Consider the following 21,022-nt stretch of genomic DNA (forward strand, 5'->3'; position numbering starts at 1 on the left):
TGACAATCCTAAATATTATTCACAACCGATATAATGTCGATGTTTAACACTTTTAAAATTTTGTATAAAGTATTAAAGTAACTTTCAATTTTTAAAAAATAAAAATTAAAAAAATATTTTATAAAAATCAAAATTTGTTCATTTCTTTAAGAATAAAAATGATGTTTATACGTTTTAAAGGATGGAAATCAAAGAATTTTTTTTAATAAAAAAATAAAAGCAAAACCCGCTTATTTTAATTAAAAACATTCGAATGTATATTTCCTATTCAACATTAATATTCTATCATTCAATAATTAAATTAGATGTGGATTATTAAATGAATTAAATTTGCATGAGATATTTCTTAGGTGACTATAAAAAATATCTGCCCAACAGTGACACGTGCCGGTTCTCAAATGTTCGGTGTTGGGTTGTAATTAGATATTTCTAAAATCTGTACGAACAATAAATTCATTATATTAGAAATTTCTAAGGATGTATATTGGATTAAAATTTTATGACTTTTTAAGCAATTTTTTTTATTTTAAATTTTTTTATGTGAATTTAATAATTTTTAAGGTTTTTTAAAAAACCTTATAATAATATAATAATTTTAAAAATATATTTTAATCTAAGATTTTATAATTAAATTTTAATGAATTTATACGTTAAGAATTTATAAGATTTAAAATGATATTATAAGATTTAAAAGGATAAATTTTTAAAGAATAATACAGTTTTGCTACACATAGAAATGGCTGTATTTAAATAAAAAATAAAATTAATAAATTTTGAAATATTTTAATAAATAATTAATTATGGTTTCATGTCTTCTTAAATAACATTTATTTATATACAACTCTCTATGTATTTTTACTTTCTCATTTATACAATTGAATTTGAATATTTTCAAATTTATGATATTCATTAACTAGTACAATTGTCAAAATATATTTTTAATATATGTTTAAAATTTTGATATTTCTATATTATATTTTATTAAAAATAAGAACTTGTTAAATTTTAATTATTTAAAAATATTAACAATATATAATATTTAATAATTCAAAAAAAAATTAAATAGAATGAAAAAATAAGATGAAATAAGAAGAGACAAAGAAAAAGGAAAAAAAGAAGATGAGAGTGAGAAAGAAAAAAAGAGTGTGAGATAAAAAAGATGTTCGGTCCTGCCTTGAAAAGTTCAAAATAGACATCTTCTCTTAAGGAATATGCCTTGAAGACCTTGTATAGAAGTACATTTCATGGAATCATTTGCTTGAGTTTCTCAAAAGATCGGTACTAAAGATCTTGTCACAAAGTTTTTCATAAAGAAATAATATTTTTTTAAGAAATACAACAATTCAATCTCCCTTATTGTTGCCTAACATTCACTTCAAAAGAAAGAGAAGCAAAAACGGTAAAGGAGAAAAAAAATATGAGACATTAGCCAGAAAAATAAGTTATGTGAAATCTCAATGATTTTTGTAAAATTGTTGGAAGATTAAATTATATGTAAATTTTACTAAAAAAATCTAACGAAAGCCATCCATTGAAATTTTTATGTTTTTTCAATATCAACAGATTTTTTTAAGTGAATTTTTTTTAATTAAATATCATTGAATTTTTAAGTACTCCTAAACAATCATGATAATTAACAAAATATAATAATTAAAAAATATAGAAATGAAGGTGATTAATAAAAATGATATTCTTTTTATATAGTAAAAATTGTCACATTTTATGGAGTAGTATTTGGTAACAGAAGAGAAGGGAATAGAATAGAATGAAAGAGAATACTAATGAATTTATCCACAAATAGAACAGATGAGAAACATGTTTTTAATTTAATTTTTTCTTTTTAACTTTGTTACTCATTTTTGGTGAGAGTTTGGTGTGATTTACCAGAAGTGGCATAGAAAATGTAGGAGGAAAGTTTGGAAGAGGTGGGGTGAGTGCCCACAGTGCCGTGTGGCAAGTCCACATGTAAAAGAAAACAACACGGTCATCTACTTTCTTTGTCTGGAACAACCTCAACTCACCCCTTTCTTAGCTATATTCCTCGCCACTCGTTTTATGCCTCTCAATCCCTCCCATCATCATCATCATCATCATCATCACCATCATCACCACCATCATCATCCTCACTCTCTCCCATCGCTCCTCGCTCGCACCCTCTCCCTCTCCCTCTCCCTCACCGCGCGCCATGGGTTGAGCCTCCGTCGCGCTTCCGTCAATCACATGGAGTGGGACAGCAATTCCGATCTCAGCGCCGACGACGACGACGTTTCGTTCCTCGACGACGACGACCACGCCGCCGCCGGCCCCCTCCCCTTCCCCGTCCTCCAAACCGCGCCCTGCGGCTTCGTCGTCACCGACGCGCTCGAGCCCGACCACCCTATCATATACGTCAACGCCGTTTTCGAGATGGTTACCGGCTACCGCGCCGAGGAGGTTCTCGGTCGCAACTGGTTAGTGCTCTCGATTTTCTCTCTATTTTTTTTAGGTTTAGGTTTTTGCGGTCGAAGTGGTTTCAAACCCTAGGGGACTGTTAGAGAATGTAGTGCTCGTTGCGTTGAGTTGTGTGGTGCGTGCTCGGTGTTTCGGATTTTGACTTGCGTGTCCTGAGACGGTGATTTAATGAGGAGTTGCGGTTTGTGGTTGGGGGTTCGTGTAATTGCGATAGGTTTTAGGAGTTTTGATGTGTCTGTGTTGAGTGGTGCGTTTCTCGGTTCTGTGGTGGGGAATTGGTTTGGCTGGCTATGGATTGGGGAAACTGACTTAATATTGGACGTGATGAGTTGGATTTGTTTTTTCTTTTGAATAATGTTATATCTTTGTATGACTATTTGTAATACTCTGCTAAGAAAGTCTTAAATGAGAAAGTGGATATGTTTCAGGTGTTCAAAGCTTTAAAAGCATTGAATACTTTCTTATTCAGTATAGTTAGGGTTTGTTTGGATAAGTTTATCCAGAAACACTTGTAGGAGAGAAAATTAGGAAGAAAAATCAAAGTGAACTTTTCCATAAGCTAAAATTATTTTAGCATATACATGAGTTTAAATTTGGAGAAACAAATATTAGAGGACTTTTAAGTACTGAGATTCTGCTTGTTATTTTGGTCCTTCGATTAAAGGGGTTTGGGAATCCAATTCTGTAGCCTCCTCTTTGTGTAATGAACTTGTCTGCATGGTTGGTGCCTGGAAATGGAATGGGTTTCTTATTGGGGCCAGGGCTATTTAATGTATTCCGATGAAATATTCATTTTGTGCACTTTTTTCTTTCTTGGATTTCTTGCTTTATTCTGGGTTTGCAAAGATCTACGAGGCATTGAAACTGGTCAGATTTTGCTTTTCAGATTTTAAATCTGGTAGAAGTCAGAAGAGTTATGAAGGAAACATGAATTAATTAGAGTGGAACGTGGCCTCCACAATCATAGTATTACTAATTAGAGGGATAATGGTTCCTTGCCCCTATCTCTTTTACGGTAGAGATGTGATACTCATACACAATTTTTATCATTTTTTGTGTCTATTTCTCTCTATCGCATCATTTATTACATTTTTAGTTTCTCTCTTTTCTCTCTTAATTGTACAAATTGTTTTACAAGTATCATTTCTTTTTATCGTGTGTATATGGGAGGATAGAAATTAGGGAGGAATGAAAATATGAATAACGATGCATTTTCTTTTGTTTGGTTGAAAAGAAAGTGGGAAAAAAAAGGGAGAGAGAAGTTAACTTCTAGACAAAAGAATTCAAAAAAATTAATTTCTTTCTATTTTCTCATTCAATTCAAATTTCAAAATTTTCTCACATCCCTAGCTCTTTCTTTATACCAAACATAGTGATAGTGTTGTAAAACATAGATTCTGTTCTATTTTACTAAATCATATGATTTTCTCAGCTACGTGATTTCCAAGTTCCAATTTATATGGTCTCAACAAGAAAATTCATTATACTATATATCAAAGTTGTCAAAACATGCATGAACAATCATTTCAGTCCAGGGAACAGGTGTTTGGGTTACTTTGTTACATGAGGAACAAATAGTGTATTGAACAAGCTTAGGACCAGCCTAAAATTTATTATCCCTTATCTTTTAGATTCTAATTTATATAATGAAGTGTGTCTGCTGGATGCTTTTCCAAATATTTCTCAACATAATGAAAAATGTGTTTCCTTCTAAGATTTATCACGAAAAGAAATATTAGGCTTTTATTCTCTTGAAAATATATGCCTTTCTTTGGGGAAAAAAAATTCCATGGGAGAAAACAAGGAAGCACTACTTGGGGCAAGGTTGAAGAATATGTGATTCTCCTAAGTGCGACTGCTGGTTTATTTTTTATTTCCCATAGTTTGGAATTGTGGCTATTAGTGCTAGACTGCTAGGATTTTAGTTCTGTAGGTTAGAAAGCGTGTTTTTTTAGCTTAGAATGAGTTAACTTCTACTGGAACTTCTCTTATATAAATTCTTGTCTATGATTGATTAATTAATCATATATTTTGTTTTGGTATCTTAATGAATGCATATGTTTCTCGGAGTATCTAATATCTATAAATCATTAGTGAGAGGAAGTATAGTTATGCAATTTTATTCATATATATTGCTTTGATTTGCAAGTGTATGTGCTTGATTTGGGAAATTGAAACTGATTGCTGAAATGTCAGTTTCTTTCTAGTTGCTCTTATGCTTTTGTGAATTGTTCTTGCTAAAGGCTTGTTTGGTAGGATGTGTTATATTGCTCCAGTATGACAATAGGTAAGTAGTTTGAATTGTATAAAACCTAAATAGGATGGGGGTAGACTGATATAAGATTTAGGTGGGAAAGAGAAAGAAACAGAAAGAGAGAAAAAAGGAGGGGAAGAGGGAAGAAGAACAGAACAGAGAGGATAGAGAGAGGGATAAAAGAGAAACAGAGAGGTCAAAGAACAGAGAGAAAAGATAAACTTCTATCATCATCCCAATCTGTGCAAAATATGCGACAATCATCTTTTATTTATAGGCAGCTTCCCAACAACCATAAAAATCATGACTAACAGTAGCTGACTGATGCAGCTCCCTGATAGCTATAAAATTCTAATCAACAGTAGCTGACTAACTAACCAACTAGCATTCTTTTTCTATTTACTAGTAGGGGGGAAGAGGCACTTTGTGCCTTTGTAAATTTACTTTTTAGGAGTTTTGGGAGAAAAATGGTTATAAAAAATGTTTGAAAATAAAATTAGTTTTTTTTTTCCAACCATGACAAATTGACGATAAATAGTGGGTTGTTACTCCATTAGTAGAGGGCAAATTATTATTATTTTTATTTTAAAAGGAGACATGAAATGAAGATAAAGGGTATAATGGTCTTATGAAAAGTGGAAACCAAAATGGAATATGCTCTTGATATATTGTTATAGGAGAAAGAGCCTCTGTAAATTTACTTTTTAGGACTTTTAGGAGAAAAATGGTTATAAAAAAATAAGTCTGAGAATAATAATAATTTTTTTTTCCAACTATGACAAATTGATGATGAAGTGGAATAGTGGGCTGTTACTCCATTAGTTGAGGGCAAAATTTTTCTTTTTTTAAAAAAGGAGAGGTGAAACTAAGATTAAGGGTATAATGGTTTAATGAAAAGTGGAAACCAAAATAGAATATCTCTTTTATATATTGTTATAGATATTTACATTTACATAACAATACTCCTTCCCCAAAAGAGGATGCTTGTCCTCAAGGGCCTTGAACTTCTAATGGGATGGTAAGAGGAAGATAATTTCTGTTCAATAAGAACTCCTTCCAAAAATTACTTACAAAATAGGATCCCCATTACTAATTACCTCCACTGTTGTATATCTGATACATGAAGTGCTGAGCTAGTGTTACTGTTGTATACAGATGTGAAAGGGCCAAAAAATGGGCATATTGCTCACATGATCAATGATGACCGAATTAGTATCCTTGCTACTGTAGTAAAAACATAAATTCTGGGCTGTTCTATGCTTCTTCTACAGTTAAAATTTTCAATGCTTTTGAGGAGATTTTGGGGGGCAAGAGGGACATTCGTGGCTATCCCCAGCAGCTGACTTCTTGTATGGCTAGGAGTCTAGGACCTACTTCCTACTAAAACGTTTTTGCTAATCATGTGTCCTTGCTGCTGAGTTAATACTGGCAGAAGCCATGTAATTCATGTTTTTGGTCAACATTTTCCTCTCAGCCTGCATTGCAGTGTGATTTCTTGCATACCAATGTGGATCACTAATTGGGATTACCATCTCTTTATTGAAATCTTGAATTATTTCAGTTTATTTTGTTTCTATATATTTCTCTATCCTTTTAAGACCTGCATATAAGAATCCCTGATTTCAGATACTTGATCCTTAGCATTATTATTTTTTATTAGGATAATTGTTAGTTATGATTCTATTAATTGGGGATGTCTTTATTTTTTATTTTATGAATTAGGATCTTTGTTAGATATGATCCCACTATAGCTTTTTTGGTTCTAGCTGCAACACACTTTAGAAGTTTCAAGGTGGGTTGCAGCTCATGGCCTTACCCAACTCACAGCGAAATGGGTTGGAAAAATGTTGGCTCACTTTTATGGAGTTCATTTGGCCTGACTCACTTAATCTGTGAGATGGAGTGGTCCAATCCAAGTATCCAACTGAGCTGGGCCAAACCATGTTAACCTGCTTTTAAATTTAATTTTCCTCTTTTTCTTTTCTGTTTTAAATTTCCTTGATATTTTCATTTCATTTTATTTTCTCATTCTTTGAGTTTGTTATGAATTAGTATGTAGGGTTTTGTTTTGCAATGTTTTAAATCCCGGATAGTGGCATCATGGCATGTAGTGGTCGGCCCCAAAAATGCTAGTGAGATAGCATATAGTGGGTAGTCTCTATTTTGATTTTTTTTAAATAGTTTATATAGTGTATACTATGTACATATAAATTCTAAAAACTGATGAAAATTACTCAAAGTTAACTAACTACATTCATAATTAAGAATAAAAAGTCATAGGTGTCTTGAACAAAAATACAAATAAATACAAGACAGAAATCATCAATCATGATCATCTTCTAAATCAAACTTTTCTTTATCATTTTCACTACTATTACATTTATAGATTTCATTTTTGGTTAAAATATCAAAAATAGACCTCCAAATAGCCCTAATGTCTCTTAGAAGATTTTTTTTTTATTTTTTTATTTAAAGAATCACACTTAGTGCCTGCTATGGCCACTATTCAACACTCTATTTTGTATGCTATGGCCACTACACTAAACCACTCCATGACAACCGTTGTAGTAGGCAGTGTTCATTTTGTAATCCGCACCGCTACAACGCTCTATTTAAAACACTGAATTTTTGTATTTGTTTTTATACTTTTCCACATAGTTGTCAATCGCGGCCGGAGCGGCCACTATCGCGGCGCTCTAGAGCGGAGCGGCCCGACGCCGCAATGGTGATGTTGTCGCGTCTCGGATTTCTGTTGTGGCTGGAGCGGCCGCGTCGGACGTGGATCGGAGCAGCCAAAAACAGCGGAATCGCGCCGTGTCTTGGACAGACCCTTCATTAAGGGTAAGTCTGTCATTTCTGTTGGTTTTTTCTTGCCCTAAATCTTCCTCTCCCTCTCGCGGAACCATTGTTGTTGGTTTCTGAATGTCTCGCACTCCCTCTCCTCTCTCTCTCTCGGGGACGACCGTCGACGCACTTCGGTCATCTTCTTCAGGCGTCTTGTCAGACGCTCCTCCAGTTCCGATGCACTCCAGTTCCGACGCACTTCGTCAGTTCCGACCGACGCTCCTCCAGTTCTGATGCTGCTCCTCCAGTTCCGACGTCCTCGTCTGTCTTCTTTGTTTGTCTTCTCATTTTCTATTTTATAATTCAACATATTTATTTTTAATTTGTGATTAAATTTAATTCAGCAGTTTTTTTTTTTAATTTTTGATTAAATTTAATTCAGCAGATTTTTTTTTAAATTTTTGATTAAATTTAATTCAGCAGAATTTCTTTTAATTTCTGATTAAATTTAATTCAGAAGATTTTTTTTTTAATTTTTATTAAATTTAATTCAGCAGTTTTTTTTTTTTTTTTAATTTCTGATTAAATTTAATTCAGCAGATTTTTTTTTAATTTCTGATTAATTTAATTCAGCAGATTTTTTTTTAATTTCTGATTAAATTTAATTCAGCATATATTTTTTTTTAATTTCTGATTAAATTTAATTCAGCAGATTTTTTTTTAATTTCTGATTAAATTTAATTCAACAGATTTTTTTTTTAATTTCTGATTTAATTTAATTCAGCAGATTTTTTTTAATTTTTGATTAAATTTAATTCAGCAGATTTTTTTATAGCTTTTATATATATATATATATATATATTATTAATTATTTAATATATATAAATTAATATTAAAATAGCGGTTATCCCGCTCCGCGTCATCCCGCTATCCCGTTTTTAGGGTTGACCGCTCCGCTCCGCTATCTGGGATTGACTACTATGCTTTTCCATTATTTTATATTTTTAATTTTTCAAAATTAGGTGAGCTAGCTTGTGAACCAAACCACTTAACTCATTAACTTGTGGTGGGCTGAGTTGGGTTTAGGGATGACAAAAAAAATCATACTTGCATATATTCACGAGTAAAAATTCGCTATAGATATTAAATAAATAGTTAAATGGATATCCATTTATTATTGGGGCAGGAATGGGTAGTAATGTATTTGTACTTGCTGGTACCCACACCTTAGAATTATTTAAATACTTTTAATTATATAAAAAGTAAATTGGTTTAATTTATTCAGTATAAATATATATTTCAAAGTTTCAATTTTTTGGTTTAATTTATTTAGTAAAATATACAATTCAAAGTTACAATTTTTAGTATAAATATATGTTACAATTTTTTTTAATTACTCTTAATCACAGTCATTTTGAGTATGCTCTTAATCCAAGTAGGGGAAACATTTGTTGGGAGAGATCAATCCCTTAAATGGATCTCAATACTTTGGATGATTAGTCCTTAGCTTTCGACTAAGGGTTACCTTGATTTACCAAAAAAGTCATTTTGAGTTGTTTGCATTTTGGAGCTGAGTGTTAGGTATACTGTAGATAAGGGAAAGCCTTTGTGAAGGGGGAACCCTTGGAAGGAGTCTCTCCTTAATCTTTAGGATGTTTGCAGTTCAAATGAAACATTACAGAATTTTACTTTCTCTTTTCTCTTCTCTGTTTTTTGTCATCTTTGAAAATTTAGAATTATTTGCTCAATCTTAGGTTAATAACAAAACCTTGAATGCTCAATCACCCATAAGCTATAGACGCATCATCTTATCATCAGTCCTCACCATCTCAACCCCTGGAAGCCACTGAAAATAAGAAACCAAATTTCTGCCATCAAGTGTGATGTTCTATGCTACAATTGAAACCAAGGGACTCCGATTGGAGGATCTCGAACATTTTTGTGAACAATTCTGGACATTACAGAATTTTCATGGTTATTGAGCTTGGAAATGAGTGTAGTTAATTGAGAGGAACAAGGTTCAGCTTTCTATGATTTGAGTTGGTTTTTGTTTTATAAGTTCTTGTGTGATTAAACAAAGAAAAAGAGGAATTGAGATTGAGAATAAGAGAGTGAATTTGAATGGGGAATTTAGACTTTGTGATTTTTTTTAGATTGGTGGTTTTCTGGGTTTAGGAATTAGTTGAGGCTGGGGTTTGAAGGTTTATGACTTCCTCTGTTGGTGATTTAGTTGAAAAGTTAGAAGGGTTTAAGATTTTGTTTTTGGAGTATAGTAGCTAGTCGGGGTGGTGACTTTTAAACCACACAACAGGATTTTTTTTGAATGAACTGTAGTTAAATGGGGTTCTGTGTATTTTACACAGAGAAAACAAGATAATTGATGTGGTAGTTGTACTGATGATTTCACAGAATACTTATTACTATTCAAAGGAAACAGGTTTTAGCATTCTCTATGATTGTTGATGATTTCACTTCCCCTACAGGAGTTTTTGTAAAGAATTATTGTCACTAGTGACCAAGACGTAAGTGCATGCATAGTACATGTATATTTCTGCACAAAGATTGGATGGATTAAAGAGTTCAATATTTTGCTCCCTACTGCAAGAGGTGTTTACGAGAATTTTGTTCCACATCATTTATTGATGATGGTAGAATTAGGTAGTGTTGTTATGATGAGTTCTTGATTTCAATTATCCAAGTATCCATCCCATATTCAATTTGCTAATCTTAATCATGAAGAATAACTGAACAATGAAGCCTGTTTCATCTTGAACAGTGTGTAATTGGTGGTTCCTAATTTTGGAATGTATACGGAGAGTTCCCATTTGATACTCTCAGAAATTACAACCATGTTGCAATGTAAGGTTTAAACCTTTTAGGTTTATCATCTCTTTTGTTTTAATTTCTCCTGTCTTCTGTGTAGGAGGATGTCTTATAAAATTAATGCTTTTTACCAAAATTTTTCAATATGCTTTATGGCTTTGGTTCCCCAGCTTACAATGTCTAGTGCATAGTGTTAAAGGTAAATGTTATTTAATGCTAAGGATCAGATGCATATGGAAGTTAAAATTTATGAAATAATATTTTTTATTCGTATTATAATTTAAATAAGATATTTTATAATTGCGCAATTTTTTTTGTAGTTCTATGGAGTGTACATCTTTATGAATTGCTTCTCTTTCTATCCAGTACTGTTATCTGTCAGATATTGTTTTTAATGTTTTTGGACATAAATGAAAGATTTGTCATGTATGTTGAGTGTTATAACTGTCTTATTACTGTTTACATGTTTTAGTATGATTTGTGAGAATAAATTGAATAATCATCACATTCGTTGTCATTCTAGTGATGTTTTTACCATTCTTTAATATTTTCTTTCTTTTTTGTTTGGGACATTTGATGATGTGGTTGGCAGCCACTTCTCAGTAGTTTCTAGTGAAATGGGAATTTTATTGTTCAGAGAGCTTTGTTATATACATTGAGGTTATGTAGGATGTATGTGTCTTTATTAAATTTAAGATATGACTGGTCAACTTTTAGAGAATCTAGGGCAGTTGATAGGCTTAACAATTAATAATAAAGCACTTAAAATTTGGTGCTTTGATGCTGGAGTTTTGAAATAGAAATTGTTTTATATGAATGGGTTACTAGTCTGGACTCTGGACCAACTATGCAAAATTAACTTTGTGGTATAAAATAATGCTAATTATGATAAATTGCTAAAGGGGTGATTTTGCTATTTCATTCAGAATTTCTTGTGATGCAGCAATTTTGGGGGAAAGGCTTTATAATTGTAACAGAATTCATATTAGAATTTTAATAAGATTCAGAAATGTAATGTATGTGTGATGGTGTGAAATGTAAATATCAGATTTAGAAAGTGTTCATAATGGTGAATTTTATTTTACTTTTTTGTCTTGATGTTTGTACTTTGTATTAAGATGAGGACGTGGATATTATATTTGTTTGGTTGATCTTGTCTTATGCTTTGTGATTTAGGTGAATCTCAAAATTCAAAGCTAAGAAATGGATGCAGTTTCTTGACAGTATTTTTTCTCTTGGAGATTCATTTTCTCTCTTATTCCTTCTGCAAGTGTTGTATGTTTTGTGTTTGCATAGACATGCCAAAAATGGCTAAGTTGGGGTGTTAAGTTATGAACTCTACTACTCTTGGCTTGTAGCTCATTGGGACTCGGGTGCATTGGTAGCTCCTGTAGACAGACTTAGTTTATAACCTGTGTTGTAATAATTTTGAAGCAATTTTCTTCAGGAAGTAGAATGAGTAACCTGTGCACTGCACTAGGGAGATAAATTAAAAAAAAAGGCAAAACAGCATTTTATATAAGCAAATAAGCAATACATGCTGGCTCTTTAAGACATGTCTTTCTTGCTTAAGTCTATACTGCTAAGTTTTTCTAATTCAATGTGGCTTTGTTCTAATAATTTGAAATATTTTGCAGCCGTTTCTTACAGTGTCGAGGTCCATTTGCTAAGAGAAGGCATCCATTGGTGGACTCAACTGTTGTTTCAGAAATTAGAAGATGCCTTGATGAAGGTGTTGAATTCCAAGGTGAGTTGCTGAACTTTAGGAAAGATGGATCTCCACTTATGAACAGATTGCGGCTGACGCCTATATATGGAGATGATGAGATAACTCATGTCATTGGAATCCAGTTCTTCACAGAGGCAAACATTGATCTTGGTCCCCTTCCAGGTTCTACAATTAAGGAATCTACTAAATCATCAGACCGGTTCCATTCTGTGCTTTCCTCGTTGAATCCTCTTCCAGTGGGGGACCGCAATGTTACTCGTGGAGTTTGTGGGATATTGCAATTGAGTGACGAGGTATTGTCTCTCAAGATACTTGCTCGCTTAACTCCAAGAGATATTGCATCAGTTGGTTCTGTTTCTAGGCGATTGTACGAGATAACAAAGAATGAAGACCTTTGGAGAATGGTGTGCCAAAATGCATGGGGCAGTGAGACTACACGTGTTTTAGAGACTGTGCCTGGTGCAAGGAGACTTGGATGGGGTCGGCTGGCTAGGGAACTGACCACTCTTGAAGCAGCGGCATGGAGGAAACTGACGGTTGGAGGTGCTGTTGAACCTTCACGCTGTAATTTTAGTGCTTGTGCAGTTGGTAATAGAGTTGTCCTATTTGGTGGTGAAGGGGTTAACATGCAACCAATGAATGATACCTTTGTATTGGATCTCAATTCTAGCAATCCTGAGTGGCAACATGTCCAGGTAAGTTCTCCTCCCCCTGGTCGGTGGGGCCACACACTTTCTTGTGTTAATGGTTCTCGTTTGGTTGTATTTGGAGGCTGTGGAAGACAGGGCTTGCTCAATGATGTGTTTGTTCTGGACCTGGATGCAAAGCCTCCAACTTGGCGTGAAATTTCTGGATTGGCACCTCCACTTCCCCGATCCTGGCATAGCTCCTGCACTCTTGATGGTACTAAGTTGATAGTTTCTGGTGGCTGTGCTGATTCTGGAGTACTCTTGAGTGATACTTTCCTCCTTGATCTGTCAATGGAGAAACCTGTCTGGAGAGAGATACCAGTGTCATGGACTCCACCTTCGCGTCTGGGTCACACACTTTCCGTTTATGGTGGTAGGAAAATACTGATGTTTGGGGGTCTGGCCAAGAGTGGGCCTCTTCGATTTCGCTCTAGTGATGTATTCACGATGGATTTAAGTGAGGAGGAGCCATGTTGGAGATGTGTAACAGGGAGTGGAATGCCCGGTGCTGGGAATCCTGGAGGCATAGCTCCTCCTCCTAGACTTGATCATGTGGCTGTGAGCCTTCCAGGTGGGAGAATTCTGATATTTGGTGGGTCTGTTGCAGGCCTTCATTCTGCCTCCCAACTTTACATACTAGATCCAACCGAAGAGAAGCCTACATGGAGAATCCTAAATGTACCTGGGCGCCCTCCAAGATTTGCTTGGGGACATAGTACATGTGTCGTTGGAGGGACAAGAGCTATTGTACTGGGTGGTCAAACTGGGGAGGAATGGATGCTAAGTGAGCTTCATGAACTATCCTTGGCAAGTTCTGTCATCTAAATCCAGTTAATAAACGGCATGCTGTAGTGAGGGGAATGCTAAAATTGTGAAATCATTTTAAGGCGGAAAAGGTTTGTGTTAGTCACTTATAACTCTTGACAAGTATTGCTCTGGTCAGAACGCTTGTGTATTAAGTCGTTTCTACAATGCATTTTATTTTATGGTTGGTTCTGGCTTGAGAACTTTTCAATGAGTGACACAATACCATGTTTAGTTTTTGAGGTTGTGTGAGACTTTGCCCTTCAGTATGCACAATGAATTATTCTTCCTGAATAGATTGTTAGTGTCTGATAACAACTAGGTAATATATTAGGGTAGTAGCTCACTTGGTTTCCCCATCTGTTGCTTTGTTCAAATTATGTAATTTGAACCATGACAAAGGATAGAAAAAAAATATGCTGTTTATAGTAACGTAATTAGGTCTATTGTATGTAATGAAGGTCTACTTCTGTTTTATTATGCTTTTGAACGAGTCAGCTGACATGGTCATAATTGGTTGTACTGGTTTGTGCCACTGCAAACAGGTGTATAAGCTAGGGAACCCTGCAGTTTGTACATATTTTCCTTAATGTTGTGATAATATGGAGTATGGTAACATTTGTATGGTTTATTATTTTTCTTGTCACATGTTCTATCATTGTGTTCGTATTACTGTGAAAATAATACTTGTGTGGCCAAGATAAATCAATATCTATGAGAAACAATAAATGCTTATTTTGAATTTTTAATCTAGTCAGACTACGCCATCTAAGGAAACAAGTGAATAACTAGGACTGGGAATCACACATGCCTACGTGCTACAGTAATTGTTTTAATATTATATGCGGAATTTCGATATTAGATCCGACATTCTAGTACGTGATTCATAGAAAAATAAAATTGTTTTTTCTCCCTTTTTTTCTCCTTTTTTTATATTTTATTTTATTTTTCCTTTTATAATATCAATACCGAATTATGGCCAAATTTTTCATCGGACTCACGGGTAGGAAATCAACAACCATTTCTTTGGTCATCATTTATAGGGTTGTGGCACGAATACACCACATTCTTATAAAATCAGGTGTAACAAAAGAAGAAAAAGAATGAGGAGGAAAATCTTGGATGGTTCAACGTGTGGTGTGGGCATGAAAGTGGTGCAACATGGTATCCTACACCAATTCGTTCCTAATTACAGTCACTTACTACATCTAGTAAAAAAGGATGGGTCCCCAGTGCTTTTAAACATCCTCCCTTTTTATCTTTAGTTTAAGGGCAAGAGATTGGCCACCTATGCCATCGTAAAATATTCGAATAACATAGTAACTTTGTTCTATTTTATTTCAATCCACTCCATTCCTTTCCTCGTTAGAAAACAGAAATTCAAAGATATTTCATTCTCGAGAAAATGACTTTGTAGAAAGGTTCTCATCTCGCTGTTTGATGCTCACCTAGTTCCTTGCCAGCTATATAGAATGTTAAATTCTGCTTACTCGTGAATATGATCTTATTAATTACGCCAGAAGATTCCGTGAACTACACATGCATTTTACATTTGCTAATGTAACAAGTGTCGACAAACCAGTAGGGTTGTATTTAGAAATCAGAAATTGAAAACCTAGTATTTGTCGTTAGATTTTGTTCATTTGTTTATTTCATGCACTCTTGGAATATAGCCAGCTAACTTATTCAATCAACTATATATCCATGGCATCAAAGTAATTCATTAGATCCGCATCATGTCACACCTGAATGGTGGAACGACCACGCTGTTTCTTGTTTAAAAAATAAAGATTACGATTCATATATGATTATTTTTCTTGAAGGTTTAATTACCATTTAGTCCTTGTACATGCACTTCTAGTTCTTTTGTCCCTACTGTTAAACAAATTAACGCCATTAATAGTGGATGATATGACACTGAGGTATTGCTGACATAAGCACGATGTTATAATTTAACTCTTGTACTTGTGTATTTTTACATTTTAGTTCTTATATTTATATATATAAATTCTTTTAGCCCCTACATTTAAAAAATACTTGAATAAAAAGAAAAAGAAGAATACGTATTAACAAGGAAAAATGAAAAAAAAAAAAAAGACAAAGGAAGAAGAGAAAGAGTAGGAAGAAGAAAGGAGAAAAGTGTTGATAAATATAAAATATAAAAAAACATTTATACAGGAACTGAAACAAGTGGTTCTAACCATTGATATTATAAGATAAAAGTTAGTAAATATAAAGACAATTAAAATGTAAAATTAGTGCAAATATAATGACGAAAACATAAAGTAAAATATCAGCACAACATTATTCATTGTGCTATTTTTTTTATAATTTTTTTTACAGCGTAAACCAACAAGGAAAAGTGTTTTTATAAAGAGTACAACAAATAATTTGTAATTGTAAATATAAATGAATAAAAGGTAAATTTTATGCAACTAGAGGGACAATGAGTAATGACAAGAGATTTTGCAAATAAATTGGATCACTTTTGCCACTTCTTCCAATTTGTTCTACACTATCACTTTAGTGCTTCCAATTCTTATCTCCTGTTTGATGTCAACCATTCTTATCATTGTCCTTGGTAGGATTTTAACTAGTGATATCTTGTTTTCCTGTATTTTGTTCTGAGCTGTTTTTTGCTTAGTTTTAGTCACAAGAATTTTATTCTGTGAATGCTAACACATTGCACTTGTTACTCTTGTGGAGATAAGTATTTATCTGGTTAATGCCTGAATGACCATGAAATCTTTTCGCTTGAATTCATTTCTTCTTTGGTTTATTTTCTTTTTGATTGTTTAGTGATCAAGATTTGAGTTCGACTGAATAGTTCTAACATATTGCAGGTATCCTTTTTGTGATAGTTTGTATTTTAATATGGCTACAGCCCAAGTGCCCCCCAGGAATTCTTACTCCAGACTCACAATTTATGACACTCACTATGAATAAATTTCTGAATGACATAGAAAAGGAGAAGCCAATCAGGTTTACCAATCAGCACCTAAGGATTGCAACTGATAACTACTCTTACTTGTTGGGGTCAGGAGGTTTTGGATCAGTCTATAAGGGAATTTTTAGTGATGGAACAATTGTAGCCGTGAAGGTTCTACATGGGCGTTCTGACAATAAAATTGAGGAGCAGTTTATGGCAGAAGTGGGGACAATTGGCAAAACTCATCATTTCAATCTTGTTAGGCTCTATGGATTTTGCTTTGAAAGAAACATGATTGGACTAGTATATGAGTACATGGAAAATGGCTCTCTTGATAGGTATTTGTTCCAAAAAAAGACCTTAGGATATGAAAAGCTTCATGAGATCGCAGTTGGGACAGCCAAAGGCATTGCTTATTTGCATGAAGAGTGCCAACAAAAAATAATCCACTATGACATAAAACCAGGAAATATTCTCTTGGACAGGGATTTCAATCCTAAAGTTGCTGATTTTGGTTTAGCCAAACTTTGCAACAGGGAAAATACTCATCTAACCATGACTACGGGTAGGGGGACTCCTGGTTATGCTGCACCTGAACTTTGGATGCCTAATTTTCCTGCGACTCACAAGTGTGATGTTTATAGTTTTGGAATGTTGTTATTTGAAATCATTGGCAGGAGAAGAAACCTTGACATTGAACTTGTTGAAAGCCAGGAGTGGTTTCCAATGTGGGTTTGGAAAAGATTTGATGCTGGAGAGTTTGAGGAGTTGTTAATAGCATGTGGGGTAGAAGAGAAAAATAAGGAGATTACAGAGAGAATGGTCAATGTGGCTCTATCTTGTGTTCAGTATAGGCCAGATTCAAGGCCTATAATGAGTGATGTTGTGAAAATGTTGGAAGGTTCAGTGGAAATTCCAAAACCTTTGAACCCATTTCAGCAATTTATGGATGGGAATTTCACTTCTCATCCAGTCCAAGTGCCACTGACCTATACTACAGATACTAGTGGTTCTTCTGTTGTGGTAACTGACACTAGCATTATACATGCTACTCCTACCATGAGGAATATGACATTGAATTAGCCTACAACCAGGGGGTGATGGTGGACATATGCTACTTGATGGAATATTTCCATATAACATGTAAAATATTTTCCTTTCTGCTAGTTTCATTCCAGTGAATCCAATTTATCTGTGTGCTTATTTGTTTTTTATTTTACCATAATGTTCTTTGCTTGCTATGTGCCTCTAAATAATCGGATTTAACAGCTTTATTTAATAAGTGAAACAAAGAAGTGATTATTGGCCCCAAATATATATATATAGAGAGACTATACCTCACCTATACGCCAGCAAACTTTTTTTTACAGTATCTAAACTTATAGAAATGCTTCTTCTCTGCAAATTGTTTGTTTTTTTCCGTACAAACGTGCCAAGTTCTTTGCCATCTCATACTATATCTGCTCTGTAAATGAATGTTCTCTTTCCATGTATAACATAGGAATCAAACTTTGAAACTGTTATCCAATTTATTTTATTTCCAATTAGACTGAAGTATAAAGTTAAAATAAAATTCTCATTATAGTTTATTAGTTCCAATTCTTATTCTCATGGAAAAATCAATAGGAAATTTTGATGGGGAAAAAGTAACTCCAATCATAAGTCCATTTTGCTATAAAATTTAGCAAAACCAAAGAGGTGTACGAGTCATAATCTGTTTCATTTTCAAAGCCCTCAAAAGCACATTGAGCTTCCTTAGACCAATGGAAAAAGTTCCACCTCAAAAGATTAGTCAAAGGCATAACAACAGAAGCATAATTTTTAATCAATTTATGGTATAAGCCTAGAAAACCCATCATCAACGTTTTCGTGATCACATATATTAATCGAGGATTTTGCGAAGTGGATTATATTACTATCGACACAGAGTGAATATTTCATAAGATTGCACATGATTATATTGAAATATTTTGTTTTATTATATAATTCAAACTCCTTCTGTTCTTAATTATAGGTAAAATATAACAGATTTTTTCTTACTCTTAAATATAAGTACATTTCAACTATTTTTACTTCATTTCTACTTTTAGTGCATGACGTACTACTTTTTTTTTTTTTTTTTTAACATTAATAACAAGGATAATTTAAAAATAAAGTTATAGAATTAATAAAATTTAATACAAATAACTAATTTTCTTTATATGCATAAAATTAGTTTTTTTCGTTTATAATAGAGAACTGTTGGAAATATTTTGTGAAAAATATAGAAAAATTGGATCTTGCAAACAAATTGAAATTAAAATTAAAGATGAAAAATTATTATTACAATTGCCATAAAAATTCGTATAAGAGGATGCCTATGTTTAGATATATAATAAATTCAAAATTTAAATGAAGGAAAATCTTATAAATCTAATACTCTTCCTTGACATTTGTGATAAATATCACAAATTTTAGTTTCATGAGCTTCAAAACTTGATTTTTGAAGGGTATGTCAATAAGTTGTTGTACATCAATTTCTTAATCTAAATCATTTTGATAGTCATTCAATTTAACTCCTCATGTCTTTAAATACCATTTGCTAGGATTTTTCGTATCAAATACATCTTGCATAAAATTGTGACCAAATCTTTCATGTAAAACATTACTTTCATCAATTTTAGTAATAAAATCATGATCTTCAACTAAATCAAATTTCAAATAAAAACTATTTTTAATCATCTCAATTTTTGCAATCTCTAGACCATGTTCATTCATGATAAAATAATAATTCTCTTTGAAATAGACTACATATCCATTCTTTAGCATTTGTGAAACACTAAGAAGATTTTGATCCAATTCTAGAATGTAAAAAATATGTTTGGCAATTATCATATCTTTCTTGATTAATATAGAAATTGTTCCTTATCCATTGACTTACACAATTTCACCATTTCCCATCTTAACTTTCGATTCAATTGACTAGTTCAATTGTCAATGAGTCAAATATTAAATTTATGTGAATTGAATTTTTGAGATGTCATAAATAAATACTTATCTTCATCATCATTTTTTCTTCAATCATAATTACTTATTTTCTAGTTGTTGTTTAGACTGATTTTTCTTTAATATACAATGCTTTTTATCGTAATCATTTTTATTGTAAAAATTATGGTGAAAAAGAGGTTTATTTTTAAACCAACAATCTCTTTTAGCATGGTTAGTTCTTTGACAATGAGAACAAGTCAAAAAATTTCATTTTCTTGAATAACCTTCAACTTTTTCTTTGTTATTATTGAAAGTTCGTGACTTTCTAAAATTCCTTTCATTGTGCTTTACTCGAAAGGCACCTTCAACAACTTCATCACTTCTAGTTGAGACTCTTTGCTCTTGCGCGTGAAAATTGTTGGTTTAATTCAGTAATTGTGAGAGTTTGCAAATTATAATACTCTTCAATTGTAGAAATTTTGGCTTCAAATCTTCCAAGCATCAAAACCATGAGTTTTTCGATAACCTTCTGATCTGTAAATGATGTTTCACTAAAAAGTCGCATTTAGTTCACAATATCCATTGTCCCACACTTGTTTACATGTTTCCAAGTCCATGATTTTAGTAAAAATATGATCTACAAGTACTGCATGCAGACAAGATGGCTTTATCTTTCTTCCATTTCTCCTCCTCATAAGCTTTGATTTGTGCAATGGTTGGATTTTCTTTCAATGGTGGTGGATCAACTCTTGACAAATTATAACTTTCCATAAATCTTAAGATCTTAAAACGAATTTCATCTTGATGGTCCAAATATGATAATTTTCATCATTAGATATTGGAATTGCAGGTGAATTGGTAAAAGTAAACATCTTTGTACTGCAATTACTTGAACAAAAAATTACCCAATTTAGTGTTTGTACTCAACCTCACTATATTTAGTGCTCAATAAAATTTTTCCTCATATCTCATACGAAGCAAGCTTTGATACCACCGTTGAAAATATTTTGTGAAAAATGTAGAAAAATTGGATCTTGTAAAAATATTGAAATTAAAATTGAAGATGAAAAATTATCATTAAAATTATTATAAAAGTTCATAGAAGTGGATGTATATGTATAGACATACAATCATTTTTAAAATTTCTAACAAATCTCATCTACTAACAACTCTATCTATTCAGATTACATTGAATAGCTAAAAACAAAATATAAAAGATCAAAGTATAACAATAACAAATATTCTATCTAAAATTTATTTAAAATTCAAAATTTAAATAAAGAAAAATCTCATAAATCTAACAAGAATGGAGGGAGTAATAATCTATAAATAATATTTTTCATCATTATAAAATAACCAAAGAAAAAAAACTAAAAAAATTTAAATAAAACTAAATTGGTATGTACTAATATATTTAACAAATTTATGTATGTTTGAAATTTTGAATGTCTCACCAACATAAATACATCAAATATAAACATAATATATATATATATATATATATATATATATATATATATAATATAATATAATATAATATAATATAATATAATATAATATAATATAATATAATATAATATAATATAATATAA

At 32.5% G+C, this 21,022-nt stretch overlaps 2 protein-coding genes across 2 annotated transcripts; both read left to right on the top strand.

The window, feature by feature from the left end:
* Window positions 1-1,911: 1,911 nt before the first annotated feature.
* LOC109788997 (adagio protein 1) lies at window positions 1,912-14,165 on the top strand. Its single transcript, XM_020347855.3, has 2 exons — window positions 1,912-2,450; window positions 11,950-14,165. The coding sequence occupies exons 1-2, from the start codon at window positions 2,056-2,058 to the stop codon at window positions 13,553-13,555; spliced, it is 2,001 nt and encodes a 666-aa protein (XP_020203444.2). The 5' UTR covers window positions 1,912-2,055; the 3' UTR covers window positions 13,556-14,165.
* A 136-nt stretch (window positions 14,166-14,301) lies between these two features.
* On the top strand, window positions 14,302-17,704 carry LOC109788986 (G-type lectin S-receptor-like serine/threonine-protein kinase At1g34300). Its single transcript, XM_020347848.3, has 2 exons — window positions 14,302-16,115; window positions 16,378-17,704. Exons 1-2 carry the CDS (start codon window positions 16,088-16,090, stop codon window positions 17,544-17,546), a joined length of 1,197 nt encoding a protein of 398 aa, XP_020203437.2. The 5' UTR covers window positions 14,302-16,087; the 3' UTR covers window positions 17,547-17,704.
* The last annotated feature ends 3,318 nt before the right edge of the window (window positions 17,705-21,022 follow it).

This window comes from Cajanus cajan, chromosome 1, assembly GCF_000230855.2.
Source record: "Cajanus cajan strain Asha chromosome 1, NIPB_CcT2T_4, whole genome shotgun sequence".
In the NCBI taxonomy this organism is placed as follows: domain Eukaryota; kingdom Viridiplantae; phylum Streptophyta; class Magnoliopsida; order Fabales; family Fabaceae; genus Cajanus; species Cajanus cajan.

Coding starts and splice junctions, on each gene's coding strand:
- LOC109788986 (XM_020347848.3), top strand. CDS start 16,088: ATGTCAACCATTCTTATCATTGTCCTTG. Junction 16,116..16,377: donor CATTCTTATCATTGTCCTTG/GTAGGATTTTAA, acceptor AACATATTGCAG/GTATCCTTTTTGTGATAGTT.
- LOC109788997 (XM_020347855.3), top strand. CDS start 2,056: ATGCCTCTCAATCCCTCCCATCATCATCATCATCATCATCATCACCAT. Junction 2,451..11,949: donor GAGGTTCTCGGTCGCAACTG/GTTAGTGCTCTC, acceptor AATATTTTGCAG/CCGTTTCTTACAGTGTCGAG.